General features: G+C 38.5%; 1 protein-coding gene across 1 annotated transcript in view; it reads left to right on the top strand.

The window, feature by feature from the left end:
* Positions 1-16,912, top strand: part of LOC139754517 (tetraspanin-33-like) — a 44,933-nt gene extending 28,021 nt beyond the window's left edge. The window contains exons 7-8 of the mRNA XM_071671809.1: positions 3,856-3,917; positions 14,279-16,912. Coding sequence (XP_071527910.1) covers positions 3,856-3,917; positions 14,279-14,351 — 135 coding nt within the window. The 3' untranslated portion in view covers positions 14,352-16,912. The remainder of the gene's footprint in view (positions 1-3,855; positions 3,918-14,278) is intronic.

Below are 16,912 nucleotides of genomic sequence, written 5' to 3'. Positions count from 1 at the left end.
GATCACAGATTAGGGGGAAAGGTTATGGGCACAGTGAGGGATTAGTAGAAAGAGAGGTTATTGTCAGGGAGAGCAAAGATGCACATGTTTGAAAGTATTGTAGTTCCAGCAATCTGGATGGTGCTAGGCTTGGGCTTTAGATAAGAATATGTGGAAGAAAGTAAATGCATTGGATATTAAATTTTTGTGGACAGTACGTAGTGTGAGGAGGGTTGATTGAGTAAGAAATGATAGTGATAGAGAGAGGCTGGATGATAGCAAAAGTGTGGTTGAGAGAATTGAAGTGGTTGTGCTTAAATAGTTTGGATATATGGAGAGAATGAGTTGGGAACGATTGGCAATAGTCAGAAGTGGAGAGGACAAGGAAAAGGGGGAGACCTAATTGAAGACAGAAAGACAGAGTGGAAAAGGCTTTGAGTGATTGCAGCTCAATCATTTGGGAGTGTGTAATTCCTACATAGGATAGTGTGAATTGGAGTGATTTGGGATACAAGGGGAAATATGCTGCAAGCAAACTGAAACAGGGGACATGAAGCATTCAGGGGTTACTCTGGAAAGATCTGAGGGACCTTGTAGATAGGGGGATGTTGTTTAGCTGAATTATACATGACAGTTGATGTGAGTGAATGAGGCCATTTCTTTATCTGTTCTTGGTGTTAACATGCTAAGTGCAAGAATTGGCAAAAGTATGAAAAAAAGAGGTATGTTATATATTGTAGCATTTCCCATCTTGAGATCCAAAATTTGTCATCTCCTATACTTGAGCCCTGACTAAAGTACTTAAGACAAAATAATATATTTTTATGATTAATTTGTTGTGTGTGTGTGTGTGAAGAATTTAATGGAGCATGCTTGGAGTTTAAAGTCAGTTTTATATTTAGGTGTCTTAGAATTGAAGCAGAAGATTCCACTAGTTGGTAAAAGTTCACTTTACCATGAGAAAAATAGAATGACCTATATTGCTTTGATCACATTTGTTAAGATTTAATGGAGCTGGCTTGAAATATAAAATGTCAGTATTTTTGTATTTGGGTATTTTAGTAATTCAGAGAGAAGATTCTGTGAGTTTGTAAAAGATCAGTATACCAGGAGAAAAATGGACTGGCCATTATTGGTTTTATCATGTCTGATAAGAATTTAATGGAGTGGGCTTGAGCCATAAAACTTCGGTAGTTTTACATTTAAGTATTCAGTAAGTTAAGCAAAGGGTTCTGCCAGTTGGTAAAAGCTCATTTTACCAGGAGAAAATTTGAATGACCATTATTGATATATCACACCTGATAAAGATTGAGTGGAGCATGCTTGAACTATAAAGTGTCAGCAGTTTTTCATTTAGTTATTTTAGTAATTCAACCAGAAGATTGTGCTAGATGGTGAAAGTTCAGGAGAAAAATAGAATGGCAGTAACTGGTTTTATCACCTGAAACTAGATGCAGGTGCTGCCGTCAAAGATTCATCATCCAAGTGTTCATTGAGTCACTTGAATCACTTTCTTGTCAGAAATGGTGACATGAGACAAAACTTAAGCCTCTGTTCCCATGCATATTATCAGTTGTTTTCAACTTTTTAGTGATGCTATGGTATTTTCTAGACCGCTTTGCTCATGCATCACCATTTACCTTTTTATTTTCCACACTTTAATAAAAAAAAAACAGGCCTTTATGTCATACAAAACATTGCATTTGCGTTAGAACATGGGCAGTGAGTTTGTTTATGCATTGACCAAGCACACAATTATCCCAGAATGGGAGACAGTAACCAGACTGTTTCATATTTCATCTTGAAATTTCTATTTTGATTATATTTGTAGGTGTAAAAGTACAAAAATGGCATGACAAACTGTATAAAACATTGTGAATGTGTGCAGAGAGAACCTTGTATGTTGGTGAAATAAAAAGTGCACTACGATTATGTGAAACAGGCTATTGCATGTTCTCCTGATGCCCTGCATTCTATAACTAAGCATGAGAATTAATGAACTGTTCTGTTACATCCCAAACTCAGTCTGATGGGCTGTTACATTACTGGACTAAATTTGCAGTATCATGGATTTTCCTGGAGATTTCCACTACATCCCTGACTAAGTCTGATGGGTCATGAAAGTTTGTTAAGCTTAATTCCAGTACATTGTAGGCCATTAAAGCAGGGGTGCTGTAAAGGTTTTATGCTGGTCTATCGTAAAGGTAAGGAAAGGAAGGTTGAATGCAGAGAAGAGAGAGAGAGTAAGAAGAGTCTGTGGAAATAAGTGGTGATTGAAATATGTGAAGATAATCTTGATTTTATTTCTATCCTATATGAAGGTATAAGTTTGTTGAGTATTCCTGGTAAATCATATGGGAGGGTATTGATTGAGAGGGTGAAGGCATGTACAGAGCATCAGATTGGGGAAGAGCAGTGTGGTTTCAGAAGTGGTAGAGGATGTGTGGATCAGGTGTTTGCTTTGAAGAATGTATGTGAGAAATACTTAGAAAAGCAAATGGATTTGTATGTAGCATTTATGGATCTGGAGAAGGCATATGATAGAGTTGATAGAGATGCTCTGTGGAAGGTATTAAGAATATATGGTGTGGGAGGCAAGTTGTTAGAAGCAGTGAAAAGTTTTTATCGAGGATGTAAGGCATGTGTACGTGTAGGAAGAGAGGAAAGTGATTGGTTCTCAGTGAATGTAGGTTTGCGGCAGGGGTGTGTGATGTCTCCATGGTTGTTTAATTTGTTTATGGATGGGGTTGTTAGGGAGGTAAATGCAAGAGTCTTGGAAAGAGGGGCAAGTATGAAGTCTGTTGGGGATGAGAGAGCTTGGGAAGTGAGTCAGTTGTTGTTCGCTGATGATACAGCGCTGGTGGCGGATTCATGTGAGAAACTGCAGAAGCTGGTGACGGAGTTTGGTAAAGTGTGTGGAAGAAGAAAGTTAAGAGTAAATGTGAATAAGAGCAAGGTTATTAGGTACAGTAGGGTTGAGGGTCAAGTCAATTGGGAGGTGAGTTTGAATGGTGAAAAACTGGAGGAAGTGAAGTGTTTTAGATATCTTGGAGTGGATCTGTCAGCGGATGGAACCATGGAAGCGGAAGTGGATCATAGGGTGGGGGAGGGGGCGAAAATTTTGGGAGCCTTGAAAAATGTGTGGAAGTCGAGAACATTATCCCGGAAAGCAAAAATGGGTATGTTTGAAGGAATAGTAGTTCCAACAATGTTGTATGGTTGCGAGGCGTGGGCTATGGATAGAGTTGTGCGCAGGAGGATGGATGTGCTGGAAATGAGATGTTTGAGGACAATGTGTGGTGTGAGGTGGTTTGATCGAGTAAGTAACGTAAGGGTAAGAGAGATGTGTGGAAATAAAAAGAGCGTGGTTGAGAGAGCAGAAGAGGGTGTTTTAAAATGGTTTGGGCACATGGAGAGAATGAGTGAGGAAAGATTGACCAAGAGGATATATGTGTCGGAGGTGGAGGGAACGAGGAGAAGAGGGAGACCAAATTGGAGGTGGAAAGATGGAGTGAAAAAGATTTTGTGTGATCGGGGCCTGAACATGCAGGAGGGTGAAAGGAGGGCAAGGAATAGAGTGAATTGGAGCGATGTGGTATACAGGGGTTGACGTGCTGTCAGTGGATTGAATCAAGGCATGTGAAGCGTCCGGGGTAAACCATGGAAAGCTGTGTAGGTATGTATATTTGTGTGTGTGGACGTGTGTATGTACATGTGTATGGGGGGGGTTGGGCCATTTCTTTCGTCTGTTTCCTTGCGCTACCTCGCAAACGCGGGAGACAGCGACAAAGTATAAAAAAAAAAAAAAAAAAAATGAAGATTTATTACAACATATTTTTTTTTGCATCTCTAGATTTTTTTCCTCTGCTTTTTCAGATGTATGTTACACATCAAGCACGTTCTTTGATGGACCAGATCAACCTTCAGCGTTCAAGATGGTATTTACAATGTTGAGCTAAGAAATTTTTTGTATACAATAACTGCTTAAATAGCTCAAATTACCCTTGATTGATGTCCTTTTTACTTCCTCCCCGTCTTACTTCTTGCAGTGCCCAGATGATTGTGCTTCTTTGTTATTTGAAAATATGGTGAAAGCCTGGTATGCTGCAAACTTTTAGCAATATAATTTGTTATGTTTGACAAAATTTATGGAAATAGATAATATTGGTAAACAGTGTAAGAAAACTCAGGGAAAAGCTTATGCACAATACACAAGGCATGATTCCTTAACTGTTAATGATTTTTCTGATTGCCTGTGTAGGTTACCCCATTCTACCCCAGATTATTGCAACGTAGCAGGTTCTCAACATAGTTTAGCCTTTAAGGCTATGTTTGACTTGTTTCCTTTTGTGATTAATACATCTAACACACATTGATAAAACTCTCTTAAAAAATTAACCTTTTATTATAATTATTTGGGCATTGTCTTTTGTAAGGTAAGCCTTTCATTGTTTTGTAATGTGCTGACATGTAAGGATTCTATAACACTGCTGGAGATTATTTTCACTATATTGTAGAGAAACATGTTTTTATTGTTCGTTAAAGCATTGTGTTTAGGAATTTTAATCAGATTGGAAAGCTTTAATCCTGCAAACAGAGTGCTTCTATAAAAGTTCTGTAGATAAACTACCCTGTAGTAGATATAATTTTACTTTGGCAGAGGTAAGTGTACACAAGCTGTTGTTAAGAGTATTCAGTGTATGTATGGATCATGGTTGAGTGCCTGAGGATTGGCAGAATGTGTGCATAGTGCCATTGTACAGAGGCAAAGGGGATAAAGGTGAGTGTTCATACTACGTAGGCATAAGTTTGTTGATTATTCCTGGGAAATTATATAGGAGTGTATTGATTGTAGGGGCAAAGGCGTGCACAGAGCATCAGATTGGGGAAGAGCAGTGTGGTTTCAGAAGTGGGAGAGGATTTGTGGATCAAGTGTTTGCTTTGAAGAATGTGTGTGAGAAATACTTAGAAAAACAGATGGATTTGTATGTAGCACTTATGGATCTGGAGAAGGCATATGATAGGGTTAATAGAGATGCCTTGTGGAAGGTCTTAAGAGTATATAGTGTGGGAGATAAACTGCAAGAAGTAATGAAAAGTTTTTACCAAGGATGTAAGGCATGTATACAAGTAGGAAGAGAGGAGAGTGATTGGTTCTCAGTGAAAGTTTGTCTGTGGCAGGGGTTTTTGATGTGCCCATAGTTGTTTAATTTGTTTATGAATGGGGTGGTTATGGAGGTAAGTATAAAAGTTTTGGAGAGAGGTGTATGTATGCAGTCTGTTGGGGATGAAAGGGCCTGGGAAGTGAAATGATACAGCTCTGGTGGCTGATTCGAGGGAAAAACTCCAGAAGTTGGGGACTGAGTTTGGAAAAGTTTGTGAAAGGAGAAAGTTGAGAGTAAATGTGAATAATAGCAAGGTTTTTAAGTTCAGTAGGGTTGAGGGACAAATTACTTGGGATGTAAGTTTGAATAGAGAAAAATTGGAGGAAGTGAAGTGTTTTAGATATCTGGGAGTGGACTTAGCAGCAGATGGAACCATGGAAGTGGAAGTGAGTCACATGGTTGGGGAGGGGGCATAGGTTCTCGTAGGGATGAAGAATGTGTTGGAGAGAACATTATGTCGTAGAGCAAAAATGGGTATGTTTGAAGGAATAGTAGTTCCAACATTATTATATGGTTTTGAGGCATGGGCTATAGATAGGGTTTTATGGAGGATGGTGGATGTGTCGGAAATTAAATGTTTGAGGACATTATGTGATGTGAGGTGGTTTCATCAAGTACGTAATGAAAGGTTGAGAGAGATGAGTGGAAATATAAAGAGTGTGGCTGAGAGAGCAGAAGGGGGTGTGTTGAAATAGTTTGGACATACAGAGAGAATGAGTGAAGAAAGATTGATAAAGAGGATATATGTGTCTGAGATGGAGGGAACAAGGAGAAACAGGAGACCAAATTGGAGGTGGAAGGATGGAGTGAAAAAGATTTTGAGCATAGGCCTGAACATGTAGGAGTGTGAGACACATGCTACCTTGATGAAACAGGGTAGCAGTGCTATTTCCTGTGGGACTAGGTAGTGCCAGGAATGGATGAAGGCAAGCAAGTATGAATATCTACTTGTGTATATATATGCATATGTCTGTGTATGTATATGTTGATATGTATATGTGCATGTATGGGTGTTTATGTATATATATGTATACATATCAACATATACACAAATGCAGACATTACATACATACATACATACACATGAACATATTCATACTTGCTTGCCTTCATCCATTCCTGGTGCTACCCTATCCCACAGGAAACAGCATCACTACCCCCTGCTTCATCAAGGTAGTGCCAGGAAAACAGGCAAAAAGTCCACACTTGTTCACACTCAGTCTGTAGCTGTCATGTGTAATTCACTGAAACCACAGCTCCCTATCCACATCCAGGCCCCAGAGACCTTTCCATGGTTTACCCCAGACATTTCAAATTCCCTGGTTCAGTCCACTGACAGCGCGTCGACCCTGGTGTACCACATTGTTTCAGTTTACTCTATTCCTTGCATGCTTCTCATCCTCCTGTATGTTCAGGCCTTGATAGCTCAAAATCTTTTTCACTCCACCTTTCCACTTCAGTCTCCCACTTTTCCTTGTTCCCTCCACCTCTGACCCATATATCCTCTTTGTCAATTTTTTCTCACTTGTTCTTTCCACATGTCAACACACCCTCTCCTGCTCTCTCAACCACACTTTTTGTTTCCACACATCTCTCTTACCCTTTCATTACTTAATCAAACCACCTCACATCACATGTTGTCCTCAAACAACTCATTTCCAACACATTCACACTTCTCCGTACAACCCTATCTATAACCCATGTGTGGTAATAAAAAAAAGTGTGGTTGAGAGAGCAGAAGAGGGTGTATTGAAATGGATCGGTCACATGGAGAGATTGAGTGTGGAAAGATTGGCAAAGAGGATGTGTGTGTCAGAGGTTGAGGGAATGAGAAGTGGGAGACCAAATTGTAGGTGGAAGGATGAAGTGAAAAAGATTTTGAGTGATCAGGGCCTGTACAGAGTGAATTAGAATGATGTGGTATACCGGGGTCGACATGCTGTCAATGGATTGAACCAGGGCATGTGAAGCATCTGGGGTAGACCATGGAAAGGGAGCTGTGGTTTCGGTACATTACACATGACAGCTAGAGACTGAGTGTGAACAAATGTGGCCTTTTTCGTCTTTTCCTACCTTTACCTCGCACACACGCAGGGGAGGGGGATGCCATTTCATGTGTGGCGGGGTGGCGATGGGAATGGATGAAGGCAGCAAGTATGAATATGTACATGTGTATATATGTATATGTCTGTATGTATATGTATGTATATGTTAAAATGTATAAGTATGTATTTGTGCGTGTGTGGGCGTGTATGTATATACATGTGTATGTGGGTGGTTTGGGCCATTCTTTCATGTTTCCTTATGCTACCTCGCAAACGTGGGAGACAGCGACAAAGTATGATAAATATAAGTAAGAATATATATATATATATATTATGATGGGACCATGATTAATGCTTGTGTGTCGTTGTTTATTAAGCTTAGTGTACTCTGTGTTTTTGATATGAAAGCTTTGGATTATTGAACTTTTTATGATCAAGAGATATATTTTAACAAATCATATTTTGATACTCTTGAGATGTGTTTTCAGAACTTTCGATAACTGATTTTCTACCATTGCCCCCCCTTCTTTTTATCAAGGGAATACATAAACTTCTTGATGTACTTTCCAGTAGATTTTACCTCTTATTTTCCTGTCGTGCATACTACATTTTAGCAAATAGAAGTCCAGGGTTGCAGTATAATGTTATGTGTGCTATTTGGTGGTAAAGAAAAAGTTAGATATATTTGTGATACTAGATGTTTTATTAATGATGAAAGCAATGGAAATGTTGAATATCATTTCATTATATAAACATGTAACTAATTTGTAGTACTAGTGCATGTGTAGAAGTATTTGACACACCTTTATTATCAATTTTGTAGAGTCATAACCAAATTTTCATTAAAAATTGTATTTTTGTAAAACAGAGTTACATTTTGAAAAACCTGTATTTTTGGTATATGTTTGACATCTCATTTAGTACAGAGTATTGTATTAAGATTATAAGTACTTTGAATTACATCATCACTAAACAAACAGGCCACATATATGTTTATATTTTCTATTTCTTTTTTTTTCTTTCTTTAATACTTGATTGCCGCTTCCTGCTTTAGCAAGGGAACGTCAGGAACAGACAAGGAAATGACACATCTGCTCACATCCATTCGCAAGCTCTCATGCTGTCATGTGTAATGCACCAACATGACAGCTCCCTATCCACTTCCAGGCCCCACAGACTTTCTATGGTTTACCTCAGACTTTTCACTACCCACCTGGGTGTCAGGAGGGTTAGTGACTTCTGCTTAATGAGCCAGCACTTTAGTGGTTGTCAAGTTGCACTCCCCTGACCCAGGTAGCTGTCTTTTCATTCTCCCTCACTAACATGTGAGTTACTGGCATTCTGTCCATGAACATACAATCTTTCTTTTTCATATGTAACATTTGACAACACTTAACTCACACAGCTCATTCTTCATAACTCATGTGAGCACTGTGTGCTAGCCCTGCCTTTTGGCAAAACGGGAGGAGTGGTAGATAGAAGTATTAGGTAGGAACATTTAGGTAGGAGGATTAGGTTGAAACATTAGGTAAAAGTAGTAGTTAGGAACATTTGATAGAAGTAGTTATTAGGAACATTAGGTTGGAGCCTCTGCAAACACTGCACTAGACTTTCTGTCTGCCATTGGCATGTTAGGGTTGAGGCACTAAAGGCTAAAAAACAACACTGGCATCCTTTAGTTATGGAGACTGTTGCCATGGCCAACCCTTTGAGGAAGTTCCAATTGGAACAGGCATCAAAGATATTGATAGATAGATAGATAGATATCACTTGCTCTGGCTCATTCCATTGACAGCACAGCGACCCCAGTATACTCCTTTGTTCCAGTTCACCTTATTCCATGCACACCTCTCACCCTCCTGCATGTTCAGGCAGTAATTGAACAAAATCCTTTTCATTCCATCCTTCCATCTCCGATTTGATCTCCCTGTTCACCTTGTTCCTTCCACTTCTGACACATATATCCTCATTTTTAACCTCTCCTCACTCATTCTCTCCATATGTCCAAACATTTCAACAAATCCTATTCTGATCTCCAAACCACACACTTTTTATTTCTTCACATCTCTCTTACCCTTTCATTACTTAATCAAACCACCTCACACCACATATTGGCCCCAGACATTTCATCCAACACATCCAACCTCCTCTGCATAAACCTATCTATAGCCCATGCGTCTCTACCATATAGTATGTTGGAGCTACCATTCCTTCAAACACCCTTTTTTACCCTCTGATATAATGTTATTTTTTTCCACACATTCTTCATCATCCCAGAACCTTGGCGCCCTCCCCCACCCTATGACTCACTTCTGCTACCATGGTTCTATTCTCAGATATCTGATACACTTCACCTCATCCAATTTTTCTCCATTCAAACTTATATCCCAACTAACTTGTCCCTCAACTCTGCTGAACCTAATAACCTTGCTTTTAATCACATTTGCTTTCAACTCTCTCCTTTCACACACACTTCCAAACTCAGTCACCAACTTATGCAGTTTCTCGAATTAGCCACCATTGGTTTATCGTCAGCGAACAACTGAATCACTTCCCAGGCCCTCCTATCCCCATCAGACTGCATACTTACCCATCTCTCAAGACTTGCATTTACCTTCCTAAACTACCCCATCCATAAACAAATTAAACAAACTTGGTGATATCACTCACCTGTGCCACAGACCAACCTTCACTGGGAACCATTCACTCTCATCTCTTCCTGCTTGTACGCACACCTTACACCCTTGATAAAAACTTCTCACTGCTTCTAGCAGCTTACTTCCCACATCATGTACTCTTAAGACCTTCCTCAAAGCACCTCTTATCAACTAATCATAATCCTTCTCCAGATACATAAATGCCACACACAAATCTATCTCTTTTTGTAAGTATTTTTCACACACATCCTCTATCACTTCTGAAACCACACTTCTTCTCCCCAATCTCATGCTCTGTACATACTTTCACTATCTCAGTCAATACCCTCCCATGCAACATACCATGTATTCGCAACATACTTATACTTTTATCCTCTTTACCTTTATACAGTGGCATTATACACGCATTCTGCCAATCCTCTGGCACTTCACAATGATCCAAGCATACATTGAATATCTTTACCAACCAATCTACATAGTCACCTCCTTTTATGATAAATTCAACTGCAGTACCATCCACTAGTGCCGCATTGCCACATTTCATATTCTGCAAGTTTTTCACCACCTTTTCCCGTTTTCACCAAACCACTCTCCGGTACTCTCACTTTGCACACCACCCCAACCAGAAAACCCTGCATTTGCCTCTCTATCATCAAACAAATTTAACAATCCTTCAAAATGCTCACTCCATCTCCTTTTCACTTCATCACTACCTGTTATTTCTTCCCATTTTCCCCCCTTCACTCATTATTTACTTCCTTCCAAGGCATCTTTTTATTCTCCTTAAAGTTTAATGATGTGATCTCACCCAACTCTCATTTGCCCTTTTTCAGTCCCTTCCTCTTGACATCCTGCTGCTTTTTCTCATACACCTCCCTGTCATTTGCACTTCTTCCTCACAAGTACTGGCCAAAGGCCTCTTTTCTTTTTCACATGCAGCTTTACTTCTTCATCCCACTGCTCACTATCCTTTCTAAGCTGCCCACTTCCCACCTTTCGCCTGTCACATGCATCTCTTGCACATGCCATACTGCTTCCCTAAATACTTCCCATTCCTCATACACTTCCTTCTCATTTGCTCTCACTTTTTTTTTTGTGTATGTGTGAGTGTGTTGCCAGTCAACACTCAATCTCTGCTGGTATTTCTTCTTACAAGTCTCCTTTCCACGCTCACTTACACTCACCACTCTCTTCTCCCGACATTATTTCTTCTTTTTTCTATAACCTCTACGAATCTTAACCCTCACCTCCACAAGAAAGTGATCAGACATCCCACCAGCTACCACTCAGAGCACATCTACATCCAAAAGTCTCTCTTATATGACTATTGATTAATATGTAATTTAATAATGTCTGTTGACTATCTCTCCTACTCACGTATGTATAGTTGTGTATATATCTCTTTTTAAACAGGTTTTCCCAATCATCAGTCTTTTTTCAGCACCCAAATCCACAAGCTCTTCACCTTTTCCATTCATAACATTGAATACCTCATGCGAACTTATTGTACCCTCAATTGCCACATTACTTACATTGCATTTATATCACTCATCATTAATGCCTGGTCTCATGCACCAAAACTGCTGACAGTCGCTCATCTGCTCCCAAAACACTTGCCTCATTATCTTTTTTCTCATGGCCAGGTGCGTAAGCATCAATTATCACCCATCTCTTGCCTCCCACTTTCAGAGTTACCCACATCAATCTAGAATTTACTTCCTTAAACCCTATCTCACACTCCCACAGCTTCTTTTTCGGGAGTAGTGCTACTCCTTCCTTAGTTGTTGTCGTTTCACCAACTCCTAAGGTAATTCCTAAGACATTTCTAAACTGTTCTTCCCTTTTACCCTTGAGCTTTGTTTCATTCAGATCCAGAATATCCAGGTTTTTTCCTCAGACATACTACCTATCTCATCTCTCATCTTGGTTGCATCCACACATTCAGGCACTCGTCTGATCCTTCAAGGATGTTGAGCACTCCCCACCTGGCTCCTTATATTTCCTCTTTTAGAAATCGAAATACAAGAAGGTGAGGCTTTCCATTCCCCAACTCCTGCCCCCTTTAGTTGCCTTTTATGACACACAGGGAATACAGAGGTAGAATTCTTTCTATATACATGGGGTAGTGAGAGGGAAGAAAGCAAGAATTGGAAGAGAGGATTTAGCTTATTTGCTGATAATTTGGTGAAACCCAGGGAGTGAAAAGAAATTACCGAAGATGGTAAATATTCATCATAGTTTATGAAAGAAGGAGGCTGAAGGTAAGTACTAGCAAGAGTAGGGTGTTAATTGTGAAAGGGGGAAAGTAAAGTTGTAGAAACTTTAAAGCCATTCAGGACAAATCGGAACTGGTTTTTTAGATGTTAGGAAAGTTAGAGGATATAGATATCGGGCTAAGTAATATGCAGACATGACACAGCAGCAGAAGCAAATAAGAAAGCTATTTAAGTGATGTAGCTAACTGAATATTTAGGGAGAATTGTGAAAAAAAAAAAAAAGACTGGCATAGCATAGCTCTGCCAAGTGTCAAATGAATGTGAAGTACGAACTTGGAGCTGAATTGGAAGAGAGGATTTAGCTTATTTGCTGATAATTTGGTGAAACCCAGGGAGTGAAAAGAAATTACCGAAGATGGTAAATATTCATCATAGTTTATGAAAGAAGGAGGCTGAAGGTAAGTACTAGCAAGAGTAGGGTGTTAATTGTGAAAGGGGGAAAGTAAAGTTGTAGAAACTTTAAAGCCATTCAGGACAAATCGGAACTGGTTTTTTAGATGTTAGGAAAGTTAGAGGATATAGATATCGGGCTAAGTAATATGCAGACATGACACAGCAGCAGAAGCAAATAAGAAAGCTATTTAAGTGATGTAGCTAACTGAATATTTAGGGAGAATTGTGAAAAAAAAAAAAAGACTGGCATAGCATAGCTCTGCCAAGTGTCAAATGAATGTGAAGTACGAACTTGGAATGGAGCTGAATAGTTCTAGGATTGACATTCCTGAAATGAGGTGTTTAAAGGGTGCTTGTAGTGTTAGTTGATTAGTAGTGTAATTAATGCTGGTGTATAGATATGGGATGTTGTAGTATAGTGTGTTTCAAGAAATAACCTCAAGTGATTTGGTTAGGAAGAGAGATTGCCTAAAAACAAGTTTATGACAAGAATATATGTGAGTAAGGTAGAGTGAGATAAGGATGAGGGAAAGATAGCCAGCATCTTAGGAGAGGAAAGTTAGAGAGCACATTAGGAAGAGGACCCATGAAAGTGTAAGGGGAATGGGGCTTGCAAAGGTGTGTTTGGATAGGGCAACCTTCAGAATTTTCTTCTCCAAGGGGAAGTTCCTTAGGGAATGAAGTGTGAGTGTAGATAGATAAATAGCAACACTCGGAACATTTTAGCTTGTAACATAAGTTGCACAATTGAAAACTTAAGAATGGGTATTCAGAAAAATGTTATGGTCCTCTTTCTGCTGATATAATTTTGTTAAAGAAAGTGAAAGGTGAATTAAAGCCAAAGTTGGGGTGGGGGGGTTGGGGAAGGAAAATGGTAGCAATTTCATGAATATTACTGATTTTATAAATATTTAATCAGTTAGGATTGCTGTTTGCATATGATTAGAATATAAAGTAGATGGGGAGAAAGGAGACATCCTTTTTACAGTCTCTCTCTCTCTCTCTCTCTCTCTCTCTCTCTCTCTCTCTCTCTCTCTCTCTCTCTCTCTCTCTCTCTCTCTCTCTCTCTCTCTCTCTCTCTCTCTCTCTCTCTCTCTCTCTCTCTCTCTCTCTCTCTCTCTCTCTCTCTCTCTCTCTCTCTCTCTCTCTCTCTCTCTCTCTCTCTCTCTCTCTCTCTCTCTCTCTCTCTCTCTCTCTCTCTCTCTCTCTCTCTCTCTCTCTCTCTCTCTCTCTCTCTCTCTCTCTCTCTCTCTCTCTCTCTCTCTCTCTCTCTCTCTCTCTCTCTCTCTCTCTCTCTCTCTCTCTCTCTCTCTCTCTCTCTCTCTCTCTCTCTCTCTCTCTCTCTCTCTCTCTCTCTCTCTCTCTCTCTCTCTCTCTCTCTCTCTCTCTCTCTCTCTCTCTCTCTCTCTCTCTCTCTCTCTCTTCTCTCTCTCTCTCTCTCTCTCTCTCTCTCTCTCTCTCTCTCTCTCTCTCTCTCTCTCTCTCTCTCTCTCTCTCTCTCTCTCTCTCTCTCTCATTTTACATTGTGATTACAGTTTTCTTCTAATTACTTGCAGAATAAGAATGCTACCTTAGATTAAGAGGGAGGTACATGCTGTTGTATGTTTAGAGCTGGTCACTGGTATAAGCAGAGATAGTGCCATCACTCATAAAGCAGAAGCTTAATCAAGTGATAGATTTTTTTAAGGGGAACTATTAAAGGCTTAATAGTATTGTATGAATAAAAAGAACATGAAGTATTTCCCTGAGTTTCTTTATTTCAGGTATAAGGAAGGGTCGAATGAATGCCATGGAGCTCATCAGTACCTCATGCCTAAACGATCTTACTATTACTGATGAAGAATGTTGTTTTGGTCATGTAAGACTTAGCTCCTTTGAAATCTGATTAGATTACTATAAGATGCAATTTTTATTGTGATGTTTAGCATAAACAAACTTTTGATTGTGTATCCACAAATATTTCAGTTTGCTATATTTTCTTTGGATGCCCCCATGTCAGGTAAGCATTTTCTTAGCCCTTGAATATATATTATACTCAAATTTATGTATATAGGAGGTGCTCTGATTATTTTGTGTTCATTCCTTGGCATTTATTGTGTTTGCTTCACAGACAAATGAAGCTTATTTTCATGCATTGTTAAAATTATTCTTCAATACTTTTCCAACTGTGTAACTCATCACTTTTGTGTTATTGTTTATATTATTTAGCTTTTCATACTTTTAAATGTTGCACAAAGACATTCATGTAAGCAAAAGACAGGTACGGTAAATTGAACAGCATTATAGTTCATTTATTACTGATTTTGTGAAATTAGCACCTATGAGATAATAATCTGACAATTGTTCTAGCCATGAGTCTTTTGATATAAAGAATGGGGAAAGTATTGTAGATTCTCTTTCAATTTTGATATATGAACGACATGGTTTGGGTAATACTTAATGAAAGCATCTCATGAAACCCAGGTTTAATAGGTAAATAGGATGTTAATTATAATTTGATGCTTAAAGCAGATCATTCAGATAAGTTAGATGCTTGGACTGGGAGGCAATAGCCTCTTAGACTGTAGGATTTTGATTGCTGCTATATCCTTAAAGTTCATCATTTTATCATGTTAGATGAGTAATTGCATGTCAGTGGTGATAGCCTTTCAGTTCGGAAGTCGTGTCAACTAATATTTTGTGGTTAAAGTTGGTGATTCTGCCATGTCATAGACATTAATTGAGTGACCGGTTTTCGGAAAGTCAGCATTTCATAGCTGGAGATAACGTGTTTGTTAGACTTTGTTTAAGTTTGAAATACAGTTTTTATAAGATATTCCAAAACTGCTTTTTCTCGTTAACATACAACAATGCAATATACATCATAGGTTATTTTCTTATTTGTATGATATGTCTTTTATTCATATCCTTAACAACACAAATTTTTTTTAATTTATAAGGCCTCCCTCCTATTTTAATGTCAGAAATTTCTTTCATGTAATAGAATGAGCTGTGAAGGGTATTATGGGTGCTTTATGTCTTATCCATATTTTGTTTTCTAATATTTTAGGAAGGATTTTGCTATAGAATGTTTTGTGAATAATTGATTTATACTACTTATACAAGGACCCAACATAAATGTTTGAAACACCTGCAGAAAAATTCTGTACAGCATGTTGTATAGCAATCAGACAGCTGAACTATTTGTCCTCTCTTTGCCTATTAGTAAATAGAAATATGAGGCCATGAAAAAAGAAATGTGCCTGTGATTGTTGAACAGATTAAAATTTTTGGATGACAGAGAAGTATGAAATAATAACACTTTCAAGGTTATCTTGAATATTTTATTTTTGTTGCACGTAAGTTAATTCATAAGTAACAAAATTGTTGACTTTAAGTGTAAGTTTGTTGGTAATGTACTACATGCTCTGTTGTTAAAATCTTGTTTATGATGTTGCTATTATCACTTGTTTGTTCACTTTCATTTATTTTCTCTCTCAAAATTTTGGGATAGTTCTTATGACACAACTTATGGGTATTTTTTTTTTTCTTTAGAATGAGAATGTTTTTTGATATTTTGATCTAATATGTATTGTAGCATACATGTATTCTGTTCCAGAAGTATTTGTGGTATATGCACAGTTTCATGTGTAGAATTTACCATCTTATTTGGATACAAATATGCAAAGCTTATTGAATGTAAATATTGCAGGGTAACTATTGTATTATGTAGAAACATTAGCTTTTTGTATGTAAATGATAGACTATTTTCATAGCCTAAAGCTTCAGGTAACAGCCAAAATATCATGGGAATATCATCACATTATCCCTTTGGGATGAGGTAGAAAGAATAAGGTCCACATATCCCATACATGTTACAGGGGCAGGAGTGGGTTGGCTGGAAATCCTCCCCTCCTGTTCTGCTTTCTCTCCTCCCAAAAGAAGAAAAAAAATGAACAGAGGAAGGAGTCAGGCGAGGATTTTTATCCTTTAAAGGCTTGGTCATCTGTTCTTAATGCTACCTCACTGATGTGGGAAATGGCAAGCATGTACAAAAGAAAGAAGAATATTATTAAGTTCTTTTGCTGGTATTTTTATCTATTGTTTCCATCACCATTGAATTATATTCTTTAGCAGCACTTCTTGTGATCTTGTGTTATGGTATCTTGGTCAGTTTCCCTTTTTTCATTTTCAGAGTCTGATGGTTCTCTAAGAAACATTTGCTTGAACTTCAATCTCAGGTTCATTTAAGCCATTTAAGAACATAAAAAAAGGTAGGAAATTGTGAACCCCACCATAACTGGAAATAATTGAGTGTCAATATTTGATAATTAATAATTCTCTCTCTCTCTCTCTCTCTCTCTCTCTCTCTCTCTCTCTCTCTCTCTCTCTCTCTCTCTCTCTCTCTCTCTCTCTCT

This window comes from Panulirus ornatus, chromosome 17, assembly GCF_036320965.1.
Source record: "Panulirus ornatus isolate Po-2019 chromosome 17, ASM3632096v1, whole genome shotgun sequence".
NCBI classification, from domain to species: domain Eukaryota; kingdom Metazoa; phylum Arthropoda; class Malacostraca; order Decapoda; family Palinuridae; genus Panulirus; species Panulirus ornatus.
The sequence above is the reverse complement of the archived record's forward strand: the minus strand, read 5'-3'. Positions and strand labels throughout refer to the sequence as shown.